The 27,616-nt window shown below is 38.0% G+C and overlaps 2 protein-coding genes across 3 annotated transcripts in view; one reads left to right on the forward strand and one right to left on the reverse strand.

The window, feature by feature from the left end:
- Positions 1 to 3,157, forward strand: part of sdccag8 (SHH signaling and ciliogenesis regulator sdccag8) — a 43,928-nt gene extending 40,771 nt beyond the window's left edge. Inside the window, exons 17-18 of the mRNA XM_068719531.1 lie at positions 1,752 to 1,878; positions 2,193 to 3,157. Of these exons, the coding sequence (XP_068575632.1) occupies positions 1,752 to 1,878; positions 2,193 to 2,219 (154 nt within the window). The 3' untranslated portion in view covers positions 2,220 to 3,157. The remainder of the gene's footprint in view (positions 1 to 1,751; positions 1,879 to 2,192) is intronic.
- Positions 2,682 to 27,616, reverse strand: part of akt3a (v-akt murine thymoma viral oncogene homolog 3a) — a 54,978-nt gene continuing 30,043 nt past the window's right edge. For both annotated transcript variants that reach the window (XM_068719543.1, XM_068719549.1), the window contains exons 5-14: positions 24,661 to 24,805; positions 23,495 to 23,626; positions 23,211 to 23,276; positions 22,193 to 22,261; positions 19,890 to 20,012; positions 19,102 to 19,230; positions 13,508 to 13,722; positions 13,223 to 13,310; positions 8,282 to 8,384; positions 2,682 to 7,342 (exon numbers count right to left, since the gene is read on the reverse strand). In XM_068719543.1, coding sequence (XP_068575644.1) covers positions 7,257 to 7,342; positions 8,282 to 8,384; positions 13,223 to 13,310; positions 13,508 to 13,722; positions 19,102 to 19,230; positions 19,890 to 20,012; positions 22,193 to 22,261; positions 23,211 to 23,276; positions 23,495 to 23,626; positions 24,661 to 24,805 — 1,156 coding nt within the window. In that variant the 3' untranslated portion in view covers positions 2,682 to 7,256. The remainder of the gene's footprint in view (positions 7,343 to 8,281; positions 8,385 to 13,222; positions 13,311 to 13,507; positions 13,723 to 19,101; positions 19,231 to 19,889; positions 20,013 to 22,192; positions 22,262 to 23,210; positions 23,277 to 23,494; positions 23,627 to 24,660; positions 24,806 to 27,616) is intronic.

The following is a 27,616-nucleotide window of genomic DNA, read 5'->3' on the forward strand; positions in this document are numbered from 1 at the left end:
CACACCGATGGCACAGCCCTCGGGAGCTATTTGGGGGATATGTATTGTGCCCAAGGACACATCAACATGGACTAGTGGAGCCGGGATCAAACCCCCCATCTTCTAAACGCAAGGACTACCCGCTCTACTCTCATTCTCTACTATATGACATACTATAATATGACTTATTTATGACATACTATACTATGACTTTTTATGACATACTATACTATGACTTATTTATGACATACTATACTATGACTTATTTATGACATACTATACTATGACTTATTTATGACATACTATACTATGACTTATTTATGACATACTATAATATGACTTATTTATGACATACTATACTATGACTTTTTATGACATGCTATACTATGACTTATTTATGACATACTATACTATGACTTTTTATGACATACTATACTATGACTTATTTATGACATACTATACTATGACTTTTTATGACATACTATACTATGACTTTTTATGACATACTATACTATGACTTATTTATGACATACTATACTATGACTTTTTATGACATACTATAATATGACTTATTTATGACATACTATAATATGACTTATTTATGACATGCTATACTATGACTTATTTATGACATACTATAATATGACTTATTTATGACATACTATACTATGACTTATTTATGACATACTATACTATGACTTATTTATGACATACTATACTATGACTTATTTATGACATGCTATACTATGACTTATTTATGACATACTATAATATGACTTATTTATGACATACTATACTATGACTTTTTATGACATACTATAATATGACTTATTTATGACATACTATACTATGACTTTTTATGACATACTATAATATGACTTATTTATGACATACTATACTATGACTTTTTATGACATACTATACTATACTATGACTTATTTATGACATACTATACTATACTATGACTTATTTATGACATACTATACTATACTATGACTTATTTATGACATACTATACTATGACTTTTTATGACATACTATACTATGACTTATTTATGACATACTATACTATACTATGACTTATTTATGACATACTATACTATACTATGACTTATTTATGACATACTATACTATGACTTTTTATGACATACTATACTATGACTTATTTATGACATACTATACTATACTATCACTTATTTATGACATACTACACTGTAACTTTTGTATTACCTTTTGATGACATACTATTATATAGTAACAAACCTATTCTCGGGTTTTGTGTTTTTGGTTTGCTAAAATAAGAAATGTGAAGACGTCACCTGAAATCTTTCACTATTGACTATTTTTTTCTCGACAAAAACGATTAAACGGTTTCAGAAGTCATGAGCAGATTGATTCACAGTCCGATCCAATCGTTTCAGTTAGGGTTGTCCGATATAATTGCAGTGTATCAGATCAGGGCAGTACCATTTTCACATCCTGAATCACCTCGTCTGATCTCAAATTACTAAATATACACAGCTGTCACATTCATGTAAACAGTGTTGATTACTTAACACAAAGTCCAGTGATATAAAAAATAAAATCTCTCTGTGGATCCAGCTCTCTTTCAATATTTACAACATTTGGTTTGTATCAGCCAGGAGTTTAAGTTCCTCTCACTTAGTTTGTCAATATTTTCTGTGTGTGTGTGTGTGTGTGTGTGTGTGTGTGTGTGTGTGTGTGTGTGTGTGTGTGTGTGTGTGTGTGTGTGTGTGTGTGTGTGTGTTGCAGGCTGCAGCAGTTGGACCGTCACTGTCAGAGCAGTGCCCAGCAGGTGTATGAGCTGCTGGCCAAACAAAACCAGCTGATGCAGGAGAGAAACACACTCAGTGAGGAGATGCAAAGCCTTCACATGGAGGTACACACACAGAGCAGAGAGTGACTCACTGTTTTGTTTCTAAATGAATTTGTGTCGCCGTCTTTTCTCTCCAGGTGCACATTATCCTCGTCAGTTTACTAGAATAACACCAGGGAGAAGATGTTTGTCCCGTCATGACTAATGATTTGATCTGGTCCTCAAAAACATGTCTAGAATCTGTTCATATCGAGTCATTATCAGAGCGATTGTGTGTGTGTGTGTGTGTGTGTGTGTGTGTGTGTGTGTGTGTGTGTGTGTGTGTGTGTGTGTGTGTGTGTGTGTGTGTCTCATTGAATGTGTTTGTGTCTTTCTAGAGACGAGTCAATACCGTGTCCACATGAGTCTGTCCTGCCGGTTTCCTCCGTCTGTCTGTTTGGATCTGGATCTGAAGTTGGAAATCTTTTGTTGACAAGAACACATCAAATTGTTATTGGTGTTGTTTTTTTACCCAGGAGGACAAGTGTGTTCATCCTTTTAGTTTTAAAGTACACTGTGTACACTTCATGTTTAGTTAACAGAACTGAAAATCAGGTCTCCATTTTATTTATTACTATATTGGCTATAGACTGTTACTGTGATATGTTGACTGTTTAGAGGAACTGGGATGTTGTGTTCAGCTTGCTTTTTTTTTTAAACTTTTTTTAGTCACTCAAACTAAAATGAGCTTTTGGAACATGCTGCATTATCATTTTAATAAAAGTGAATCTCCTTTTTTGTTTCTTTCTTAATATTTTCATTTAAAAGTTTAGAAGATTAATAGTATTTTTGAACCACACAGCAAATAAAAAGTCGACACCATCGCAGCAGATTGACATAGTGCTTTATTGAAGCCGTCCGTAAGAAGGAAAATAATGTGCATCCCTATCATATACATTGTGTAAAAATACTAAGGATGTACAGTGTAAAAAACAGCTTCATGTTGATGGTAATTTGTTGTTTTCACATCCTCGAGGCCTCACTGGCCAACAGCACTGCATCCTGACAGCATGAGGGACAGAAAAAGGCCGTTTGATCGATCTGCTGAGTTTCCTCACACCGTCTCAGAGTCGATATCAGTTCTGCTCCGCCGACACGTCAGTGAGGAGAGCTGAAGTCAGCATAACAGTGCTTCAGGGAAACATGGCCCACTCTGAGAACAGCTGGCAGCCGTCCACAAACATCTCACACAGCTGTAAAGCTACAGTAGATGGACATGAAATTGACTCAATTACACTTTGTATTATTTGTACATGTTTGCCGTTTTTTGTCTGCTATTTATAAATAAATGCACCTCATGCTTGTTCGTGTTAATAATCATGATGGTAGTAGTCTAGTACTAGAGAAGGAGAGGGGAGGAATTCTGTTGCAGACACTGAGGTCAAATACTTTCAGAAATCCTTCCAAACACTGGAGCCATTTACTTATTATCTGCATTAAACGCCGGCTGAATGAGGTTTGTGATTTTTGGCCAACGCCGACGGTTCATTAACAACAGGCAAGATCAATACAGAGCAGCTGAGGTCTTTGAAAGGATTTTTACATATTATTCAAATATTATTGGAGTCGGATGTGTCGTGTGATAGATGTACAGTACAAACAGCAGCAGCTTTAAGAGTGAACACTGTCGGTGCAGCGTCACAGATCTCTCATACTGTCGGTTCACACCAGTCGAGGGCATCAGTAAAGCTGTGAGGAGGCTTAAAGTTAAAGAAATCACTGACACGTTCATTCATAGTCTTTCAGGGAAACCCACATTGATGAAAAGAATTACTAAGTTCCAGCTTCTCCACTTACAGTAGTTGAAGGAAAACATGTATTACTTATATGATCTCTGACCTTAGAATCAGCATCTGGCAGCTAAATGAACTTCATAGTGTAAAGAAGGATTTAACGAGGAGAGTCAGAGACCCAAGGGAGGGGAACATTTTTTAAAACAAGGAGGAGGAGTCAGTGACATCAGTAGATATTTCTAAACATTTTAGTTCACGGAGACTGACCAAGTTACTGAACATTTCCACTGAGTGTGAGCGCCGACTCCTCTCTGGCATGTGGGACACAATCACCCAGGTCTCGCTAACCAAAGACATCAGAGCAACATGAAAGCTATCGGTCGTATGTGGAGGGAAGATGTGCTGATAAAATAACGAAGCTACAAATCTTCCTTTAAAGCAGGGTTTAATCAGAATCCTCTGAATCATATTAAAAATTGCGCGTGTGAAAGTGCTGTGGCCAAAGCTATCAAGTATTTTTTTTTTTTTTTATGAACTCTGGTTTCTAATGATTTTAGCGGAAAGCGCGCACATACAGCTAGAACTCCTCCGTCGCTCGCAGACCTGGGTCAAATCAAAGCCGAGTTCTTTCCAAATACTTGTGAGCGTTCCCTTGAGCCTGTCAAGGGTGCCAGCTGGGTGGGAACTGTACTCATTTTGAACTATTCGGCTGCTTCAGCTTTGCCAGACAGACTCAATCGATCACAGAGAAGTATTTTTCATAAGAGTTCTGAGTGCCACTTTGACTCAGGACTGGTTAGTGCGGACAGAGGACGACGGCGTACAGGCCGGCGCCATCCTTTTCTACTTCCTGCCATAAAGCGCCTTTGCCAGCGAATAGCAATTTAATGGATGTGCAAGTGTAAAGCATATGGACTTAAGAGCAGCGGAGAAACAGGTAATTTATCGTATAAGAAATATTTGTAAAGAAAAGCAAAAGGATTTATTTTTAGAACAAAATATCTAAAGACTTAAACTGCAGAGTGAAACACGACTACACCCCCTTACTGCTAAACTCCAAAACAAAATGACATTGAATAAATTAAATAGAAAAGAAATTCAAGTTATCCATCAATGGTGAAAACATTCAAATAAATATTGGAAAACAACTTCCTCCGTCTAATCCGAGCACATCCCCTGGTGCTCTCTTTAAATCGGTGTCATCCAAATATTAAAGGTGACTTCCTCCACATGGTATTTGACATGGTTTTTTTTTAGGATGCAGTTGAAATTTCACATTTTTAGAAATATATTTCCTCACATCTGGTGATTTTGTCTTACTCTGAAGTGCTGGATGTATTCTGATTTAAACCATAAGGCTTACTGGTGTTTGAAGACAGAGAGATTGAGGGGATTTTAAATCTTGTTGGTCAGACTGGAAGACATGACTACAAACAAACAAAGTCCAGACCAGAGAAATGACGGCGCTCGTTAAAGACAGAGGTGTGTCTGACCTTACAAACTCCCATTTCATAACCAAACACTATTATTCCTCTTTCTCCTCTTCTCTGACTCGACACACTTACAGTAAAAAGTAGCTCTTACGTACCGACTCTTTTCCAATCTTACCACTTTACATTTAGCCTTCTGTGCTGCACTTTCTGCTCAACTTCCACTTTGTCTTTCTGACTTTCTTCACCTACACACACCTGTGATCAGATGAAATATGAGGAACGTTTTGTGTCAATAACCAATCAAGCCCTCATAAACACCTGTGGGATGATTTGGATTAAGAAAAGGGGATTCTATAAATATATTTTTGACCTTCTTTTAGCTCACAGTACACTACCATCTGTCTTTAACGTGTCCCGTCACCTCTCGGCTGTCACATTTTGGTCACAAAACAACACAAAAACATCATTCAAATAAACAATGGAGCAGGAACACTATCTGCTTTCCCTCCTACATTCTTCAGCCATTTTTGTTTCTTGAGGGACCTTTTTTTTTCCTTCTCTCAGCCCTAAGAAATAGTTTTTTTTTCTAGAATAATGTAATAACAATAGAAAAAGTTAAATATAAAACTGATGAGTAGAACAATAAATAGAACATATATATATTATAGCCATTGCTGCTATTTGTGTAAACCCATAACTGTCGATGCGTACCTCCTGGTAGACCATAATGTCTTTTTTAATAAAAATCCTTCATAATAATCTCACAGGAAACAGGAAGTCAGCCGTTACCTAAGTCATCAATACGTCATAAGTTATAACATTATAAATTTGTCATCATTTTGGAGCTTTTTTTTTTTCACCTGTACTCACTCTCTATTGTCATCAACAGTGCCCAACCTGCCATCTTGGACTTGTGTTTTCACTCTGTGGTGAATCTGTTCCTGCTGCAGTCTCACTTTCCTGCACAAAGACGGAGAGGTACAGCCGTGTGGTTCCCGAAGCCGTGACGACGACATGTCACAGTAAAGCTCATCATTTCGCTTTTGTGTTCCCTTTTGGGACAGAAGAGAATTAAACTCAGAGGGACTGAAGGTTGGGGAAGGAGGGGGCATTCAAACCAACTGCTTTCCTCTCATCTTCACCTCCTTGTGATGGTTATATCAACCAACTCGCACTGCATTGTGGGTAACGTAGTAAAGCTCATTGTTCTGGAGCTTCATCCTTCTGAACTGCTGTGCTTTGAGGTGCGCTCTTAAACACAAACCATTAATAGGACCACACACACATTCACACACAGTCACACACACAGGTCATCCTTTCAGTCGTCTTAAATCAACAGAGTTGATGTGTAATAGCAGTACATTAGGAGTAAAAGCAACACCTGTTCTGCAACTGTACAAGCATTGACGTTAATACAGGTGGTTGATGTGTTGCTGGCGCCTGTATAATGATCTGCAGCATTAAGCTAGTAGTGTAGCACCGGGTTTTAATAGTAGAAATATAGTAGTACTAGTAGTAGTAGTAGTAGTAGTAGTAGTAGTAGTAGTACCTTTAGTAGTAGTTGAAATAGCAGCAACAACAATGATGAATTGCACTGAGCAAAACCTGAGTCAAATCCTACTCGACAACATGAGCTGTGTAGGATTCTGCTCACTGGTGACAACTGCTCCCTCAATGCCAGGCAGCCTCAATCCATCCCAGAATTATTTAGAGAGGATTTGAAATCAGACCCGAGTGCCTCTCTGATATCTGAGAGTATCCATCTGTTTGCAAAAGCCTGAGATACAACCAGCAACGGCAGTTTAGGTTTGACTGTCTTAAATGCTATTTCACAGATACAAAGCCACAAAAACGTATCCTTAATGCATCAGCTGTTGTCTAACTGGTTCACAGGCAGGACCGACACATGTCAAAGCACAGCAGGCCACCGGTGATGCTCCTGTCTATAAAGGGACATTACATAGTAACTGATCACATCACAGTTTCGGATCACCTAGGGTTGCAGCGTAGGATTCTAAAGTGATTTTACCTGGAAGTTCTCTCTAGCAAGGGATTCACAAAATTTAAATAAACAGAGAAGCAGACTGCAGAGGTGAAAAAGAGAGGAAGAGGAGGAGAGAAGGAGAAGGGCAAAATCCTTCAAGTCTTTCTGGGGAGGGCCAAAGCTGTGGGTCTTTTTTGTCCCACACTGATGACCTCAGAGACCAGCTGTGATGATGTCACCGTGATGGACAGGTCATTCCCGGCCACTGGCAGAGTAGGAGAACTGTGGGAAGTGCGGTCTTCTCTCGTTATCCAGACAGTCCATCCCGTCCTCGTCGACTAAAGAAACACGTGGATTCAGAAGTAATTAATGACATTATTAGTTACACTTAAAAGTAATTATTCAGTTAAAATGAATACATACGATTCAAATAGGAAACACGTTTCTAGGTTGATTTTATCTCAAAGTATAATCAAACCTTACAAAGCATTGTGTTTGGGAAGTTGTTGTACTGTAGATTTAAACGGAACAAGATTCAATTAACAAGTGTGTCTTTAATCTCCGGCTTACTAACTGATGTGCGACCTACAGAACAAGTGGAACCTCACATTAGCGCAGAGAAACACGTCGGTTACACTCATGCATAATTCAGTGTTCAACATTTAGAAGCTGGTGTCTTTATTTCAAAAGCCTGTGAAGCGCTGCAAGTGGCCTGAGGACTATTACAGAGACACTTGAATAAACAGCAGCACTTTTAGAGTGTTTGTTACCCCAGTTATTTCAAGTTGAATATCTCACCTAAAGAAAGAACACGAGTACTGATGAATTGCTTAAAACGGCAATTATTAAAGTAATCAAAGTGAAAAAAAGAAAAAAAAGCTGAATTTGATCATTATCAGATGCTAGGCAAACAAATCTACCGACTGCAGCTGCACAACTGATTTATTACAATTTATAAAATACTACAGTTTTATTAACAACATTCATTGTTCCCTGCAGAAATTATTCCACGTATATTAACTCAAACACATACATTGTTTGGTGGGTTGTGACTATTTTCACAGTATCATGTCATATTTAACCCAACACTAAACACAAACACGCTCCAAACCAGAGCCTTTACTTCTTCTGTTACTATGTTTATTTCTATATTTTTCTCTCCACTGAGAATATCGTCGGCAATGTAAAAAATTAAAGTGAGATTTCCCTGGGTTTTAATGTGGGCATATGTTTGTACGTAGACGTGTGAGAAAGAGTGAGAAACAGTAAACGCTTACATTTCTCTGGTGGAGTGATTGTGATGGTCTGGGCTGTAAACTCCTCATCAAAGTATCTGGTGTCTGTCTCCGACGTCACCTGAGGCTTGAAGGGAGGGACCATCTGGGGCAGAGACGTGAGGACGACACAAAGAGGAAAGATTACGTTGTACAATAACACTTCCGAACAACAGAGCGAAAAGTCACCAAACTCTGGATGTCTCAAAACTTCCTGGAGTTGGAGCACCCCATTGGACCAATGGTTATGCAGCCTACCACATAAACGCAACATTAAAGTCATAGTGTATGTCACAAAACATGTCAATAAAAGTCTTAGCATACAAAATGTCATAGTATAGTATGTCATCAAAAGTCATAAAAATGTCATAGTATAGTTTGACATACAAATCCATTAAAAAGTCCAATTATAGTATGTCATAAAAATGTGATAGTTTAGTATGTCATAAAAATGTCATAGTATAATATGTCATAAAAATGTCATAGTATAGTATGTCATAAAAATGTCATAGTATAGTATGTCATAAGAAATTCATAAAAATGTCATAGTATAGTATGTCATAAAAATTCATAAAAATGTCATAAAAATTCATAAAAATGTCATAGTATAGTTTGTCATAAAAATTCATAAAAATGTCATAGTATAGTTTGTCATAAAAAATCATAAAAATGTCATAGTATAGTATGTCATAAAAATTCATAAAAATGTCATAGTATAGTATGTCATAAAAAATCATAAAAATGTGATAGTTTAGTATGTCATAAAATTCATAAAAATTTCATAGTATAGTTTGTCATACTAATCCATTAAAAAGTCCAATTATAGTATGTCATAAAAATGTGATAGTTTAGTATGTCATAAAAATGTCATAGTATAGTATGTCATAAAAATGTCATAGTATAGTATGTCATAAAAATTCATAGAAATGTCATAGTATAGTATGTCATCAAAAAATCATTAAAATGTGATAGTTTAGTATGTCATAAAAATTCATAAAAATTCATAAAAATGTCATAGAAATTCATAAAAATGTCATAGTATAGTTTGTCATAAAAATTCATAAAAATGTCATAGTATAGTTTGTCATAAAAAATCATAAAAATGTCATAGTATAGTATGTCATAAAAATTCATAAAAATGTCATAGTATAGTATGTCATAAAAAATCATAAAAATGGGATAGTTTAGTATGTCATAAAATTCATAAAAATTTCATAGTATAGTTTGTCATAAAAATTCATAAAAATGTAGTATGTTATAAAAATTCATAAAAATGTGATAGTATAGTATGTCATAAAAATGTGACAGTATAGTATGTCATACAAATTCATAGAAATGTCATAGAATAGTATATCATAAAAAATCATAAAAATGTGATAGTTTAGTATATCATAAAAAATCATAAAAATGTCATAGTATAGTATGTCATAAAAAAATCATAAAAATGTGATAGTTTAGTATGTCATAAAAATGTCATAGTATAGTATGTCATAAAAATTCATAGAAATGTCATAGAATAGTATATCATAAAAAATCATAAAAATGTGATAGTTTAGTATATCATAAAAATTCATAGAAATGTCATAGTATAGTATGTCATAAAAAAATCATTAAAATGTGATAGTTTAGTATGTCATAAGAAATTCATAAAAATGTCATAGTATAGTATGTCATAAAAATTCATAAAAATGTCATAAAAATTCATAAAAATGTCATAGTAGTTTGTCATAAAAATTCATAAAAATGTCATAGTATAGTATGTCATAAAAAATCATAAAAATGTGATAGTTTAGTATGTCATAAAATTCATAAAAATGTCATAGTATAGTTTGTCATAAAAATTCATAAAAATGTCATAGTATAGTATGTCATAAAAATGTGACAGTATAGTATGTCATAAAAATTCATAGAAATGTCATAGTATAGTATGTCATAAAAAAATCATAAAAATGTGATAGTTTAGTATATCATAAAAAATCATAAAAATGTGACAGTATAGTATGTCATAAAAATTCATAGAAATGTCATAGTATAGTATGTCATAGAAATTCATAAAAATGTGATAGTTTAGTATGTCATAAAAATGTCATAGTATAGTATATCATAAAAACTCATACAAATGTCATAGTATAGTATGTCATAGAAATTCATAAAAATGTGATAGTTTAGAATGTCATAAAAAATTCATAAAAATGTCATAGTACAGTATGTCATAAAAAATCATAAAAATGTGATAGTTTAGTATGTCATAAAAATGTCATAGTATAGTATGTCATAAAAATTCATAGAAATGTCATAGTTTAGTATGTCATAAAAATTCATAAAAATGTCATAGTATAGTATGTCATAAAAAATCATAAAAATGTGATAGTTTAGTATGTCATAAAAATGTCATAGTATAGTATGTCATAAAAAAATCATTAAAATGTGATAGTTTAGAATGTCATAAAAATGTCATAGTATAGTATGTCATAAAAATTCATAAAAATGTGATAGTTTAGTATGTCATAAAAATTCATAAAAATGTCATAGTATAGTATGTCATAAAAAAAATCATAAAAATGTGATAGTTTAGTATGTCATAGAAATTCATAAAAATGTGATAGTTTAGAATGTCATAAAAAATTCATAAAAATGTCATAGTACAGTATGTCATAAAAAATCATAAAAATGTGATAGTTTAGTATGTCATAAAAATGTCATAGTATAGTATGTCATAAAAATTCATAGAAATGTCATAGTTTAGTATGTCATAAAAATTCATAAAAATGTCATAGTATAGTATGTCATAAAAAATCATAAAAATGTGATAGTTTAGTATGTCATAAAAATGTCATAGTATAGTATGTCATAAAAAAATCATTAAAATGTGATAGTTTAGAATGTCATAAAAATGTCATAGTATAGTATGTCATAAAAATTCATAAAAATGTGATAGTTTAGTATGTCATAAAAATTCATAAAAATGTCATAGTATAGTATGTCATAAAAAAAATCATAAAAATGTGATAGTTTAGTATGTCATAAAAATTCATAAAAATTTCATAAAAATTCATAAAAATGTCATAGTATAGTTTGTCATAAAAATTCATAAAAATGTCATAGTATAGTTTGTCATAAAAATTCATAAAAATGTCATAGTATAGTATGTCATAAAAATTCATAAAAATGTCATAGTATAGTATCTCATAAAAAAATCATTAAAATGTGATAGTTTAGTATGTCATAAAAATGCCATAGTATAGTATGTCATAAAAATTCATAAAAATGTCATAACAATTCATAAAAATGTCATAGTATAGTTTGTCATAAAAATTCATAAAAATGTCATAGTATAGTTTGTCATAAAAATTCATAAAAATGTGATAGTATAGTATGTCATAAAAACTCATAAAAATGTCATAGTATAGTATGTCATAGAAATTCATAAAAATTTGATAGTTTAGTATGTCATAAAAATGTCATAGTATAGTATGTCATAAAAAGTCATAGAAATGTCATAGTATAGTATGTCATAAAAAGTCATACAAATGTGATAGTTTAGTATGTCATAAAAATTCATAAAAATGGCATAAAAATTCATAAAAATGTGATAGTTTAGAATGTCATAAAAATGTCATAGTATAGTATGTCATAAACATTCATAGAAATGTCATAGTATAGTATGTCATTAAAAATTCATAAAAATGTCATAGTATAGTATGTCATAAGAAATCATTAAAATGTCATAAAAATTCATAAAAATGTGATAGTATAGTATGTCATAAAAAATCATTAAAATGTCATAGTTTAGTATGTCATAAAAAATCATAAAAATGTCATAGAATAGTATGTCATAAAAATTCATAGAAATGTCATAGTATAATATGTCATAAAAAATCATAAAAATGTGATAGTTTAGTATGTCATAAAAATGTCATAGTATAGTATGTCATAAAAATTCATAGAAATGTCATAGTATAGTATGTCATAAAAAATCATAAAAATGTGATAGTTTAGTATGTCATAAAAAATCATAAAAATGTCATAGTATAGTATGTCATAACAATTCATAAAAATGTGATAGTTTAGTATATCATAAAAATTCATAAAAATGTCATAGTATAGTATGTAATAAAAAGTCATACAAATGTGATAGTTTAGTATGTCATAAAAATGTCATATAAATGTCATAAAAATCCATAAAAATGTGATAGTTTAGAATGTCATAAAAATGTCATAGTATAGTATGTCATACAAATTCATAAAAATGTCATAGTATAGTATGTCATAAAAAATCCTAAAAATGTGATAGTTTAGTATGTCATAAAAATTCATAAAAATGTGATAGTTTAGTATGTCATAAAAATAAAAATGTTTAAACATTTTTTTTAAAAGTTATACTATAGTATGTCCAAATTTTTTTTTATATAAAAAGTCATAAAAAAAAATACCATAGCATAGTATGCCTACAAAGTCATAAAGAAGTCATATTATAGTTTGTCATAGGAGTAGTCATAAAAGTCATGATAAAGTATGCCATAATATGTCATAAAAAAAGTAATAACAAGTCATAGTACAATTCTCTGCCAACCAGTCGAGTTGCATTTTACATTCATGTCCATCCAAAATGTCCTCATTTTATCATTTCATCCAATTAGACATTTTTATCAAAGGAAGCATAAAACTGTGATGTGTGCTTCAAGCGAATATGTATTGCATTTATGTTTTAACTTTTGTTTTGTTTTAGGACAGAACCTGATTCTTACTCGGTGGTGTTATACAAGTAAACATATGATGGACATCCAGGATAAAGGTCACACATCATAATAGGGAGTTAAATGACTACTGCTTTATGGCAAGTTATTTTTCGACCATCATATCCTGTCACGCTTTACTAGACCATATGAAACAATGGCACAGTACATGGTGCAAACTTATGTTTACCGTAATGTTGCTTCATACCTTTTTATCATATACATCCTGCCAATCGACGCCAGAGAAGAAACTGTGTCTCATTATTTCTTTAGCATCATCTGGTCCTCCACCAAGCCTAGTGAACAGGAGAACAGGAAAGGAATGTTAAAATATAACAAAGTGAGATAAGTCGATGCAACAAGCTCACTTATAGAAGTCATCAAAAGTGATTGAGGTATTTATTACTTTCTCTAGCAAAATAACAATAAAAGTGGGAAAAACTCCTGCATGTATTTACTCCGAGTTCATCTGCTCACTAAACCACATGCAAACCTTTTGTTGGGGTCTTTGATGAGCAGGCCTGACAGCAGGGACTTGGCATCAGACGACAGAGTGCGCGGGAACTTGATGTCTTCCATGAGGATGAGCTCAAACAGCTTCTCGTGGTCCTGGTTGTAGAACGGCAGTCGGCCGCACATCATCTCATACGTCACCACACCCAAACCCCACCAGTCCACCGCCCGACCGTAGTCATTGTCCTCCAGGACCTAAAGAGTGTCGAGAGAGACAGATACACAATGTTTTTTTAAACGGGACCATTTGTTTTATGGACATCTGCTTTTATTCTGCATTTCTGCATTTATTTTATTGGACAAGAAAGACTGCCCAAGGTATTCAATGAAGAGGCAGATGAGCGAGGAAAAACAGCAAAGGAGAGTCAATATGCCATTTTGCTCAAGGGACAAATAATAAAAAATTAAAAAAAAAACATAAAAGTTGTCTGAGAAGAACAGAAGTGGTAGCACAGATAACACTGGCTGAGGTGTTAGCCCCCCCTCTCTCTCTCCATACACGGACACACACATACAGAGGAAAACATCACGGGATGGCAGGTCCTCAGAGGCCCCTGTTACAGTAAGGGAGTCAGTGAGCTGGCGTGGCCCACCAGATGCCCCCTCTGGTCCCTGCCAGCTCTCCCTGGCACACTGATCCTTCTCCTGGCAGGGACAGAGAGGAACGTCCCTGGATGGAAAAGGCAGGAACAGCCCGCAACATGGGTCAGGGCCAGCCCGACCTCCAAGCTGGCTAGCACAGGTACTGTACTGTAAGCTGCTGTGTTGTGTGAGTGTGAGAGTGTGTGTGTGTTTGTGTGTGTGGTTGGGAAAGAGCTTCTGTGAAAGAAGTCACTCCCGTATCAAAGTCTTATGTCTGGGCTGCCTTCCTGCTCTTATTCCCTGCCTGCTCTCCTTGCGCTGTCCTCTCCATCCCGTCTTATCCTGCCTCCTCAGTCCTCTAATCATGTCTTCCCTTGCTTGTTCCTTCTCTTTCATCCACTCATGCGCCTGTTCGCTCACCTCTGGAAGAGCGAGGAAGAGGAAAAGGGAGGCAGATGCAGGAAGAGAGGTATTTCCTGTGCTTTTGAGGCCTTAATTAACAAAATAAGCTTTTTAACATACGAGTGTGTATGCATGAGAGTGTGCATGTGTGAGAGACAGACAGACAGACAGACAGACATAGCTGGAGAGCAGCCAGAACAGCATATGTTATACATCTCGCCAATAATAACAACATCTCACTCACTGTTAATAATGGACCAGGCAGGGTGGACGCTAACAGGCACAAATACATGAATGCAAACATGCAAAAACATACTGTACTCACAGAAACATGTTTGGACTATTACAAATTACATTTCAAAACTATACAGCAAATGTCATAATAATATCAAAGGATTCTTTTTTAAATAAATGCCATACACTGACTGAACTAATATATGTCATTACCAGTAGTGAGATTGATGACACAAACTAAGAAAAAACACAGAAGCATACTGAAATGTATCCTAATATTTAAGTACTTGTGCTCTAAGCTGACATACGCTTGGAAGCTTTGAACCTCAGATTTTAGGCACATGAACATTTCAATCGTATCAAAAGATGAGAAGGTGGTTTGAGTTTATAAAATCTTTAGCTTTGGATTAAAAACTGCCAGTTTTATGGAGGTGAATACCCATGAGCGTGATATTTCTGAATTAATCTATACGATGCCACTTCTAATAAATACATATCATATAATCAAAGCGATACCATCAGCAATCAGACGCTTAGTAATTGCTTTTGGGCACTTGTCAGTGATAAGAATTTAATGTTATGTTGATATTGCAGATCAGCAATACTGCTGGTTAAAGCCCACAATTCTGTAAATGACTTGTTGTAATTTACAATCACCACAGGTGCAGGTGAGGTTCTGTTGTATAACCCCAGCTGTAGATTATGTACAGCTAAATGTCATTGTGCAATGAGACCAGCTAAGAGAAAACACCAAACAGCTGCCTGTGAGTTTCCACAGCAGCTCAATGCTACCGAAAGCTGGTCATTAACTGACTGAGCTCACACACTCCACACTAAACTGCTAATGATGCAGGCGGCTGCTTCAGTGTGTGCAAGTCAACATGTGCCGGGAAGTGAATAAAAGAGGTATGAGTGCTATACTGTGTGTGTGTGTGTGTGTGTGTGTGTGTGTGTGTGTGTGTGTGTGTGTGTGTGTGTGTGTGTGTGTGTGTGTGTGTGTGTGTGTGTGTGTGTGTGTGTGTGTGTGTGCATTACGCTGGTCACCCTGTTGGCAGCTGCAGAGAAAAGCTGGGGGAACGAAGCGCCGCCAGCTCCAGATATACTATTGATTGGTACGGCTGAAGGGATAACACTGGCTTAGACTGCTGGGAGACTGTCAAGCGCACGCACACACACACACACACACACACACACACAGCAGATGGAATATTTATCCGTTCTCATCAAATTCATAAAGTTTTGAGAGTGAGGCAAACTAGGAAATGCTTGGTGTTTCATTCTCTGCAGCTTGAGGAGGGACACACACACACACACACACACACACACACACACACACACACACACACACACACACACACACACACACACACACACACAGTGTGCGGTTTATGAAATTCAGAGCAACTTTCAAGGCGGTTTTCAATGCAGATCTACAGGGCTGTGTGTAGTCTTTGTACAAAAAGGTACAGAAATGTATACTGAAGCAAGCAGTCCAGTTGGGCATGTATATGTATATGCATGTCAGTGTAAGACAGTGTGTGTGTGTGTGTGTGTGTGTGTGTGTGTGTGTGTGTGTGTGTGTGTGTGTGTGTGTGTGTGTGTGTGTGTGTGTGTGTGTGTGTGTCCTGGGACCAAAGAAAGTGGTGGCAGCTCGGTTGCAGGCAGGGAGCAGATTAATCCACACAGAGCCAGAATGCTGCCCCACAGCCTTAGGCATGGAGGCATGGGACTGTGTGTGTGTGTTGTGTGTGTGTGAGAGAAAGTGTACAGTATGTGTGATTATGTGTATATTTTAGAAACAGACAGGACAAATAAATAGGACAAGGCATTAGAGGTAACGCATTAGATAAATCAGCAAGAGACAAGAGAAGAAAAGAAGAAAGGGAGAAGAAAGCAGAGGAAAAAGAAGAGAAAAGCTCTGATTAAAAGCAGCCGTTAGAAAGAAGGTCTTGTCCTGTCCTGGTCCCTATGGGGCAGCCATGTGGCAACTAGATGCTGCTTGCGGGGCAGGGGCTTTGGCAGCCTGGACAGGACTAGATGGGACGGGACGGGCACACACAGCCTGTGGCTGTACCAGCCCAGATACCCAGCAGGCTACTGGGAACACAAACACACACCTCATATACTGGGCACAGTTAACATACACTCACATATGTTGATGTCACACAGAGACCTTCTATCATGTCATCATTTGGAGATGATTCATGTTCATGTTCATGTTGAATGTTTTACTAACGGCTGACTGTGCTGCTAGGTTTATGAAAAATGCAGTTACAGTAAAAAAAAAAAATAAGAATCACAATAAAAACAAAAAAAGAGATAGGAAAAGTCTAAATCCATCCCCGTTAACACTTAATTAAGAAAATAGTGACGAACACTCTACATGTGTTTTCTCCGATTCTGTTTTTGACTTGACTTTCCCACTGCTTATTGTTCATTAATCTTTCTGTATTTATGACAATCCTTCAAACAATCATTCGAAGAGTAATTCACTCTACAGCGTTGTGTTGCTGAAGTATCTGTGTATGAGTTTCTTCGGACACGCAGCAGTCACAAACCCTCTATATTCACTTCTCATCTGCCCTTTGCAGTGACGGCAAACATGGGAACTGTCTGAATTTCACTCCTGTAACCCTGAAATATTTTCTCTCCCTTCTCATCTTCCTCTGTCTTCAACCCCCACCTACCCCTCTCTCTTTTTTATCCCGGCTACTTTGCATCTCTGTAACTTGGCTCCGAGCAAACTGTGTTATTTTTACACGCGGGCGGGCGAGCAGAGCGTGCGGGCGGGTGAGTGGCGGCGGCGGTAGTGTAGATTTCCAGGTTTTTTCCGAGCACCTTCCTCCAACCTCGCCCATCTGCCGCCATCTGCCTCGCTTTAGCCTGCACTTTCTACTGCAATCACACACACAGCACACACGCGCACACACATAAATGCACACAGACGCACATCCTGTGAAAAATAACCAACAGCCTCCAATCAGCTTTTGGCACGCAAAGGAAGGGACTCTAAAAAAAAGCACAAAATGCTGCGCCAAATTGTCCTCCATACTTTTTCAAGTGGGATATACACTATGCCTCTCTCCTCCTGCCTTCATCTCCACATCTACATCTCCACCACCCACAGTCCTGTAACGCTCTCGCCAGTTGATCTGCTGGCCTTCAAGTGAAGCAGCGCTGATGGCTGGACAGCGGATGGCTGCAAAAAGCTATTACAAGAATGTAGTTATTTGGTTGTGTGTACGTGTGTGTGTGTGTGTGTGTGTGTGTGTGTGTGTGTGTGTGTGTGTGTGCGTGCGTGTGTAAGCACTGTGCTGTGCCCTTTTCCAATCCAACCATCACCCTCATTCACACGAATAAGCTGCATATTTACTGTTCACCCTGATATTATGGAAAGTGTTCGCCTGTGAAATCTGCAAATTAAAATGTACATGCATAAATTCCACTGTAAGAAGGTTTCAAACATCAGGGTATTATGGGTACGGAGGCGGTGAGAAAGTACATCACTTCATGACTTAAGGGTACGATGCATGTGTAGATGCCTCAGATGCGTTGTCATGTATTACAAAGTCAATCTGCTTAGTTTACAGAATTTAACACACAGTCCCTGAGATTTATCAGTTGATTATATTACATTATAGCATCTACATTGTGTTTGTGGTCATCAATGCACACTTCACATAATTTAACCAAAATACCCGTCCTGTATGTAATCAGATTCCTATGTGTGTAAGAGTAGAGCAGAATATCATCTAACGCATCTATTCAATTTATTTTGTATTTTACTATCTTGTTTATTGAATATCATTGTATTTGGTAAGCAGATGATAAACTGATGCCACATAACTCACCCTAACTCTAACCCTGACCTGACAGTAGATGGTTGTCCCTGTACATATTGCATGAAGCTACCATAATGTACAACATATATATTGTAGTAGTCAGTGACAATAATGTGAATTGATTCTGAGAGAGGTGCCTTTTGATTTGATGCTCATATTTTATCCTAAATTACTTTTCCTTGGATTGTCAGTAGTTGTAGATGCTTGGACAATATATTTGACATTATACTTCATACCTTACTTTCGGTTGTTAAACACCCAGAAATTGAAGGTTATTCTATTATTGCACTCTTAACTAGCTGCGCTATAGGACTACATATTGTAAAGATGGGTAATTGGTGGTGAAGATCAAAGCAAGAGGGGAGAGGAAGAATGAAGAAGTAGAAATGATGAAAGAGGTAAAAAATATATTCAGTATTATGATAGAAACATCTTAAGAGGATAAAGGTAAAGCAAGGAAATGGATAAGCAAGAGAGAAATCAAAACAGAGAAAAAAGAAAACTAAAAGGTTACCTCAGGTGCGAGGTATTCGGGCGTGCCACAGAAGGTCTTCATGGTAGCAGCGTCTGTGATGCCCTCCTTGCAGAGGCCGAAATCTGTGATCTTGATATGGCCATCTTTATCCAGCATCAGGTTTTCCAACTGGAAGGTAAACAAAACACACATCACATCCCGCAATACAACTTCCTTCTCCTCTTCACCACCACTTTCCTTCTCATCATTCGTGGCTGAGAATCAACACTTTACAGCTTCTCTTTGCTTTAATACTTTGTCTGTACGGTAAGGTCAATGAAAACCATATCGCATTACCCCACACAGTGGCAGTACACACACTCAGACAGACGCACACAAATGCAGAGGAGGGAAATAAACTTCAGGCGTGTACTGGAGCCACTCAACCTTTTAATTTTAATGGCTGAAGTGTTTTTCTCACTCTCTGTCTGCTTTTTCTCCTTTCTGTTTTCTTGGCGGCTGGAAGCAGGGCTGGGGCCAAGGCTGCCAGGCAGACGCTCAGACAGAGCCATCTACCTCTCTACCTCTGTGGCAACAGCACCCCATCCCTTCCTCTCTCCTTCCTTGCCTGTCTCCACTGCTTTACCGCTTCATGTCTGTGTGAGCTTGTCCCTGTCTCTCTCTTTAATTACCACACATCCTGAGCCACTCCTCTCCTCCTGGATGAAAAAAAAACAACAAACTGTGGAACACAAGGTGGGGGGGCTACAAAAAAAAGTTTTCCCTCAAATATCTGATCCCTCTAATTCATGCCCCCCAACCAGCCTCCCCTCTCTGTTTCTGTTTACCTTGAGGTCCCGGTACACAATCTTGGCTGAATGCAGGTAGTCTAGAGCCGAGACGATCTCGGCGCCGTAGAAGCGCGTGCGCTCCTCGGAAAACACCCGCTCTCTTGACAAATGGAAAAACAGCTGCGGGAGAAGGAGGGAGGAAAAGGGAGGGCGAGAGAGAGGGAGAGACAGAGAGGGCGGGGGGTAGGGAGAGAGAGAGAGAGAGAGAGAGAGAGAGAGAGAGAGAGAGAGAGAGAGAGAGAGACAGCAGGGACGGCACAGCAATAATTACTGATTTATTGGAGGAAATTAGCACAACACAAACTGGCTGCCCGCACCATATTGAGATGATAGATAGCGGAGGGGAGGGTGAGCGAGGGGGGGTAGTGTGTAAGGGGTGCGCATGGTGAGGGGCTGGGTAGAGGGGGGTTGGGGGGGGGTCTCGGAGGAGGGCGGGTGGAGGCGCTCGGCAGCTGGCGCCTCATCTAGCAGCCCCCCTCACCATGCACACACACTCGCATACCTCTTCCACGTTACCCTCTGGGCGAGGTTGGCACGGTGCTGGCGTGGAGTTCGGCAACGGGGGCCAAATCAAGGGTTTAATCAATACACCAGTCTAGTTAAAGACAGGCCGACCGCCGCTGCCGCCGCCGCCAACACTCCCCCCACCCATTTCAACTGCCTCCAGTGCAGCACTCATTAGTGGCCTAACTGGCCTTGCCCCCTGAGCCTCTATCTTCATTTGCTCAATCCTCATATCCATCTTCCTGTTTTTGGCAGGAAGCTCACTTTCTTACTTAAAAAGAGTACGCAACTCGTTTTCTTCACTAGATGGCGCGACCTTCCGTTTTTTCCTCCATCTTGCCTTTTTAGTCGCTCACCTCACATTCCCTTCATCTCTCTCACTCTCACTCTCTCCCTAGCCGTCAGTTGTCAAGTTGTCACTGTCACACAGCTACACATGTGGCACCAAAATGACACCAGCCTGCTGCGGCGCACCAGTCAAGTTGTACAAATTACCCATGAGGCCAAGGGGCGCACATCTACCCATTAATTGTTCAGGGAGGTTTGCATATGGCCGCTGGAGTGATGCTCACAGACCACCTTGCTCAAATGGTGTCCGTGTGTAATGTTTGTGTGTGTGTGTGTGTGTGTGTGTGTGTGTGTGTGTGTGTGTGTGTGTGTGTGTGGGGCGGGGTGCGGTGAGAGGGGGTAACACGACAGGTGGGCCTTCATCAGTGTACTGGCAGCTGTGACTGTGGCAGGTTTGTAATGGGTTGTGTGTGTGTGTGTGTGTGTGTGTGTGTGTGTGTGTGTGTGTGTGTGTGTGTGTGTGTGTGTGTGTGTGTGTGTGTGAGAGTGTGTGTGTGTGTGGTTGTTTGTGAGGCATGTGTGGTCACAATTTGTCCGTTGAGGTAAAAATTTGCTGTGTGTGTTTGTCTAAGTATGTGAGTGTTTGCTGGTGTTTTCTCTGTGTGTGTGTGTGTGTGTGTGTGTGTGTGTGTGTGTGTGTGTGTGTGTGTGTGTGTGTGTGTGTGTGTGTGTGTGTGTGTGTGTTTTGCTCAGGCCTGGCACTGGCTGAACTGCCTAACTATCTGGGAGGGGAGCAGGTGATAGTTACACTGAGGGAATGAACCAAGATTGCAAAAATGGCCCGATTAAAAATCTGAGAAATGGAAAAGTGGGGGAATCCAAACTCATTTCGTCTCCGACTGTCACTCTGGCTATATCTGCCCCGTAGGTGTGTTCATAAATAGACACGAGCAGTTGAGAGATGGAGCGAATAAGAGAGACGAGAAGGAAAGCGAGAGGCCAGTTGGTTGGCAAATTAACTGTTAGAAAGCAATCGAACAGTCAAACTTCACACATCTCCACTTACACTATATCTCACCATGTAAAAAATGTTTATTTATCTGTGAGACATTAAAAAAACAACAACAACAGGCGATTGTTTAAGAAACATTCTTTGAAATCATATATAAAAAAACCTAATTTGGAATACAGTATTTTGGAAACGGAAAGTGATACATTATTATTATTAAAAAAACTTGTAATAACCGTGATATATAATTCATATTTTAAATACATTTTTACGCAAAAAGATGTAAACAAAAGAGCAAAGAAATGTGTAGCCATTTTGATCTGTTTTTACACAGATTAGAGCACACAGTGGAATAGGTGCTAAATCGATGTCAGTTGGTGCTGTGGAGATGTGGTTTAACTGTCTGTTTAAAGCAGTAACACAAAGATGGGTAACCACATACGGCACAACCATCATGAAAGTGTGTGTGTGTGTGTGTGTGTGTGCGCGTGTGTCTTACCTCTCCTCCATTCACATACTCCATTACGAAACAGAGGCGGTCTTTAGTCTGGAATGAATACTTCAATGACTGAAACGAGAACCACACACACACACACACACACACACACACACACACACACACACACACACACACACACACACACACACACACACACACACACACACACACACACACACACACACACACACACACACACACACAATTTGCCCTTATGTAGCCAGATTATTAAATCTCACAATATATAGTGGACTCAAACTATCCCACAGTGCAGAGGGAAAAGTAGTGCACAAGTGATTGTTACAAACCAAGGGTTAATTATTATAATGCATTTACTGACACAATAGTTCTCTCTTATATTTCTGTGCAGAGGTATAACTTGAATATTTTTTATTTTCTAAATAACACATTATGTAGTTGGCTTCTATAGACAATCCTTACACAGAGCACAGTGAAGTGAATGAGAGAACCATTTTGTACGCAGCAAGAAGTCTGCTCCCATCCGCGCTAAAACAGCAGGAGCAGCAAAACATGATCATTCATAGCTTCAAACAGTGTGAAAAATGTTGCCTATTCCAGGCAAATAGGTGTTTTCTTTTTCGAGGGAGGAAGCTGCTAAACAAAAGAACAGTTGGTCGGAGTCTCTTTGCGGCTGCAGATGTGACAGAGGTAAACTCAGATGTGATTGCTCTCACAACAGTGCGTGTGTACGTTCATTTATGTGTGTGTGCTTTTACAGGGAGTGTGATGGAAATGAGCAGCAGTGTTTGTGTACATCAAAGACACAGTGTAAAGCTAACAGATGCGGTCGTTAATGTACAACAATTGGGTGTCTAACTCATAATTAGCCTCAAGAGACTCAGGTATGTATAGGATCAATATGCTGTCTGCGTATGCGATATGCGCTCTTACAGATGTCGGAACATTTGCATGAACACAGATGTCTGAATCTAAACCGTTTGCGTTTGTGTGTGCGTGTGCGTGTGCGTGTGTGTGTGTGTGTATATGAGGTACTTACAGTGAGGAAGGGGTGTCGGGTGTTTTTCAGTACTCTGCTTTCTGTGAGTGTGTGGGCCACTTCATCCTGCACAGACACCGTTAAAACATTTTCAATCAGCCAAATGAATAAGAACACAGTTGAAGAGCACTCCATGAAATGCAATAAAAACATCAGACACTGACATTGTCCTCAAAATTAAATGTAGTCAGAATGAAAAACTGAATACATTTGAGTTTTATTTAAGACACAGTAAAAAAAAGATGTAAAGCACGATCAGTAGACGAACAGTCAGCCAGACTAACCTTGGCGATGATGATTTCTTTTTTAAGGATTTTCATGGCGTAGTATTTCCCGCTGGCCTTTTCTCGGACAAGAATTACCTTTCCAAAGGTTCCCTTTCCCAGCAGCTTCAGGTAGTCGAAGTCGCTCATTGTCTTGGGGAGGGAAACGCAGAATGTCAGCAATTCATCTACGCTACGAGTTATAATAGTTGATGGGTTTCAATGTCTTAATGTCCAACTAATAGTATAGAGCAGTGTTTTGTTTGAATTGTTTCAATAATACTGTCAATACAATATATGTAAGTACAAATACCTCGCTTTGAGGAATGTAATCATAGTTTTCCACAAAATCCTTTTTTCATTAATTTTTTCATCAGAAGCCACACTTCCCAAATGCCAAATGTTATCTGAACACAAGCAGCCAAGAACTAAATACAAATAAAGCCTAATTTTGCATAATTTAAAATTTAAATCAGGAAATGATCAAGTCAACAAGATTACTAGTCTAACCTGACAGCTGATGCCAACCTTCAGTACTTGATAGACATCAATACTTAGTGCTCCGGATACATTTCGATCAAAAAAGTACAAAGTTTCAAAAGCGACAGATCCTAATCATGACAGTGTTTGTTTAGTCCTTGGCTCTGTTGGTCACAACGCCATCACATTCAGTAGTAATGTTAATGGTCCCTCTTGGATGACATCTAACTATCCTATTGACCCTCTGATATTTCGTCTAGTGCTACTGTCAGATCAAAACTTCCCCTTGAACAACCACTTTGATATATAACAAGATATACATTGAAAAATGTATTTCTACTGACATTAATGAACTTATGCTCAACTTAACCCCCTCAAAACCTTTATGGTGTGAGGTGTAATGAACAGTGGTTTACTTTATGTATCTCGTAGACAATTTACCCAAGTATAGCCTTTGCCTTTGATAAAAACAACATTTACATTTGCATGAATGCTTTTACTTGGCTTGAAATTGGAATAAAACAATTCACACCCTTGTTGTTACAGAAGCTATGTCATTAGTTGACACAAGCCTGTGACTCGTCTTTAAACAATGATAAGAAACAGCGATATCACAGCTGGAATCAATTCTGTATTTGGAGTATTTAGTGTGCGAGAGTGCGTATGTGTTGGTATGTATGTGTGCGCCTCCTGTTGTCTGGTGTTACCTTGCGTTTGTGGTGTGTGGTGGAGATGTCCATCTCCTCCTCCACCATGTTGTCGATGTTGGAGGTGGGGCTGCACTGAAATCTTTCCTCCTCTTGTCTCTGCAGCTTGTCAGCCACCATCTGGATGGCCTCTGTCCACTCATCTCTGAGTTTACAACACACAACAAGACAAAGTTCAGGGAAGCAACATTACCAACACCTACTGTATCCCATCCACTGCTTCTGACACACATTACTGTTTGATTGGATGAAAATGACTGAGACATGGTCCTTTATATTTCCTTTTTTATTGAAATCCAGTGTTCTTCCATGTTTGGAGGGTTCAATTTAGAAATGAAAAAAATAAGTGGTTTTGACAGAAAACTAATCAGAAAACATTTTGATAATCCATTTATCATTTTAGAAATTTTCTAAGCCAAAATATCATATTGGTCATATGTGATAATAAACTGAATATCATGGGAGTGGAAGTGGTGGCCAAATAAAACAAGCCATCTGAACATGTCGCTTTGAACGAAGGGGACTTTTAACAGGCATTAATCAAAAAAAAAAATGTATCCGATTTTCTTGATTAATGCCTGAAGAAAATGATCAGATTAATCAATAAAGAAAGTCATCATTTACAGCCCTAATCACTTTATATTTAATTAACATCAGGTTAGAAGCAAAGGTATCATTTGTATCAGTCATATTTCTATTGCTACTATTCCGTCTAGTATAAGCCAGACTGAAAATGCTTCACTATCCAACTGTAATACATACATATATGCATACATAAATATAGCAAACAATTAAACAATTAACTGAAACTAACGCAATAGTAGTAACAATTAATTACATAAAATATTGGTCACAGATTCTCCTATTGGATGGCTAGTGCACTAATTTAACCAGGTTTTTGAAGGCGCTAAGGTGTTTTCAATTAACATAAATGCCTATTTGTTCAACAGAGAGGAAACATGGTCAACTAGAGAATCAACCAAATGAGCGATGATCATGGTGCAGAACTAATGCCTACCAGTCTGTGTGTGTGTGTGTGTGTGTGTGTGTGTGTGTGTGTGTGTGTGTGTGTGTGTGTGTGTGTGCGTATCTAAATGTAAATGCACATCCATGCATTAGCAGGAACAATGCAGTTGTTTGCTAACATTGTTCCTCCCCATTGACTTTCCATTAACGGTGCTGTTCAACATCTGTTGAAATGAAATGTGTGTGGGTTTGATTTTGTGTGCGTGTGTGCATGTGTGCGTGCGTGTGTGTGCGTGAGACCATCATCTGTAGCAGAAGGCCAGCCATGCATCAGGATTTGTAGACACGTTAACTGTATTTAATGATGATGAATATAATGGGTTATAAACAGGGCCAAGCTTCCCTCTGCTCTGAAGAAGACAAGAGAAGACTGAACTGAAGTTCAGTTTTTAGATTTCTACAGTTTTAAATCCAGAAATTATAAATCTGGTTAACTGCACATAAGAGGATCATATAGTTTATCAGTAATAGTTCTGATTTTAAACATAAAATGAAAACACTGAAAATGTTGGTTCCTCAGGACAGAAATTCTCTTGATTTAAACCCCAAAGATCTTCACTAAAACAGTGTTAATCCTGTGGAACTGTACAATATTTACACGTTAGCAGAAAACACTAAAGAGCCGTAACGGAGGTGAACCAAAGATCATATTCAAATATTCACAAATCCTCAGCTATCCAGAGAAGCAAGTAGGGATTTTAAAGTTTGCACTTTGAAATATACTTACTCAGTGTAAGCCGTGAAGAGATCATAATAATGAAACCTGTTTGGCTCCCAAACGATCACCCCCGTGTCTTTTGTTTTGTTTTGAGTTAGATGCCCATATGTTTCCTTGAGGGATCTGGAAGAACATCCATCTTAACCTAAACAGAGCAGTGTTTTTAAGATCTAAAACCCCTTTCTACTGCAAAGACTTCTGAGTGTACCCTACACACTCCAAAACAAGGGCAAACTCAAGTTACACTCCATCTACAACAATGGAGCACACTATTTGTGGCACCCATGAGGTGTGTGTGTGTGTGTGTGTGTGTGTGTGTGTGTGTGTGTGTGTGTGTGTGTGTGTGCGTGCAGCAACATGAAAAGCAATGGGAACTCTCTCAAGGTCAGGCAGCAGATAAATGCTCTCTCTCTTGGTTAGAGTGTTTTTTGTATAATGAGTTTTTTTTTTTTGCTAATGAGAGATAATGGGCCTGCCTACAGTTGGGCACCATGCCAACATGTGCCACCCTCTGCTCACGGCTGGTGCTGTGGTAGTTGGAGTCCTGCCAGCACTGGTACAGTACAACAAATACAGTGACACGCACACACACACACACACACACACACACACACACACACACACACACAGAGAGAAGCAGAGACACCCAGTTGTGGCACACACACACACACACACACTTCTTTCCAACCCACTTAAACTTCAATGATGCACACGTCTTGCACACACACACACTTCTTCAACAAAACAAACACACATCTGGTGCTTGCATTTGTCCACTTGCATCTTGTATACACTTGACTTTCTAAAATACAGAAAGTTATTAGCTTTATGTTAACTACTATGCTTATTTGATCATCTGGAGGCAAAACTATTATAAAGCAACAAATAACAGACAAAGTTGGACAGACAGTTGTAACACACACACACACATTAAAAACACGCACAAACTCAAAGGATGCACAGAAGCATCTGTGGTCTTCTGGGCAAAGCTGTTCATTTTCTGGAGATAAACACCTCAGCTCCTCAGAAAGGAACTGAGCAGCTGGAGAATTTATGCCAACGCTACTTGAAAGGTCTCCTTTCCACTCTGTCTCTCTTACCCTCTCTCTTTCCCTCACACACACACACACACACACACACACACACACACACATAGACCCCCCCAAAAAACCAACCTCCATCTACAGTACAAACCTCACACAAAACCTCTGC

This window comes from Cebidichthys violaceus, unplaced genomic scaffold, assembly GCF_023349555.1.
Source record: "Cebidichthys violaceus isolate CVI_PGR_0920_01 unplaced genomic scaffold, fCebVio1.0.p SCAF_10, whole genome shotgun sequence".
In the NCBI taxonomy this organism is placed as follows: Eukaryota; Metazoa; Chordata; class Actinopteri; order Perciformes; family Stichaeidae; genus Cebidichthys; species Cebidichthys violaceus.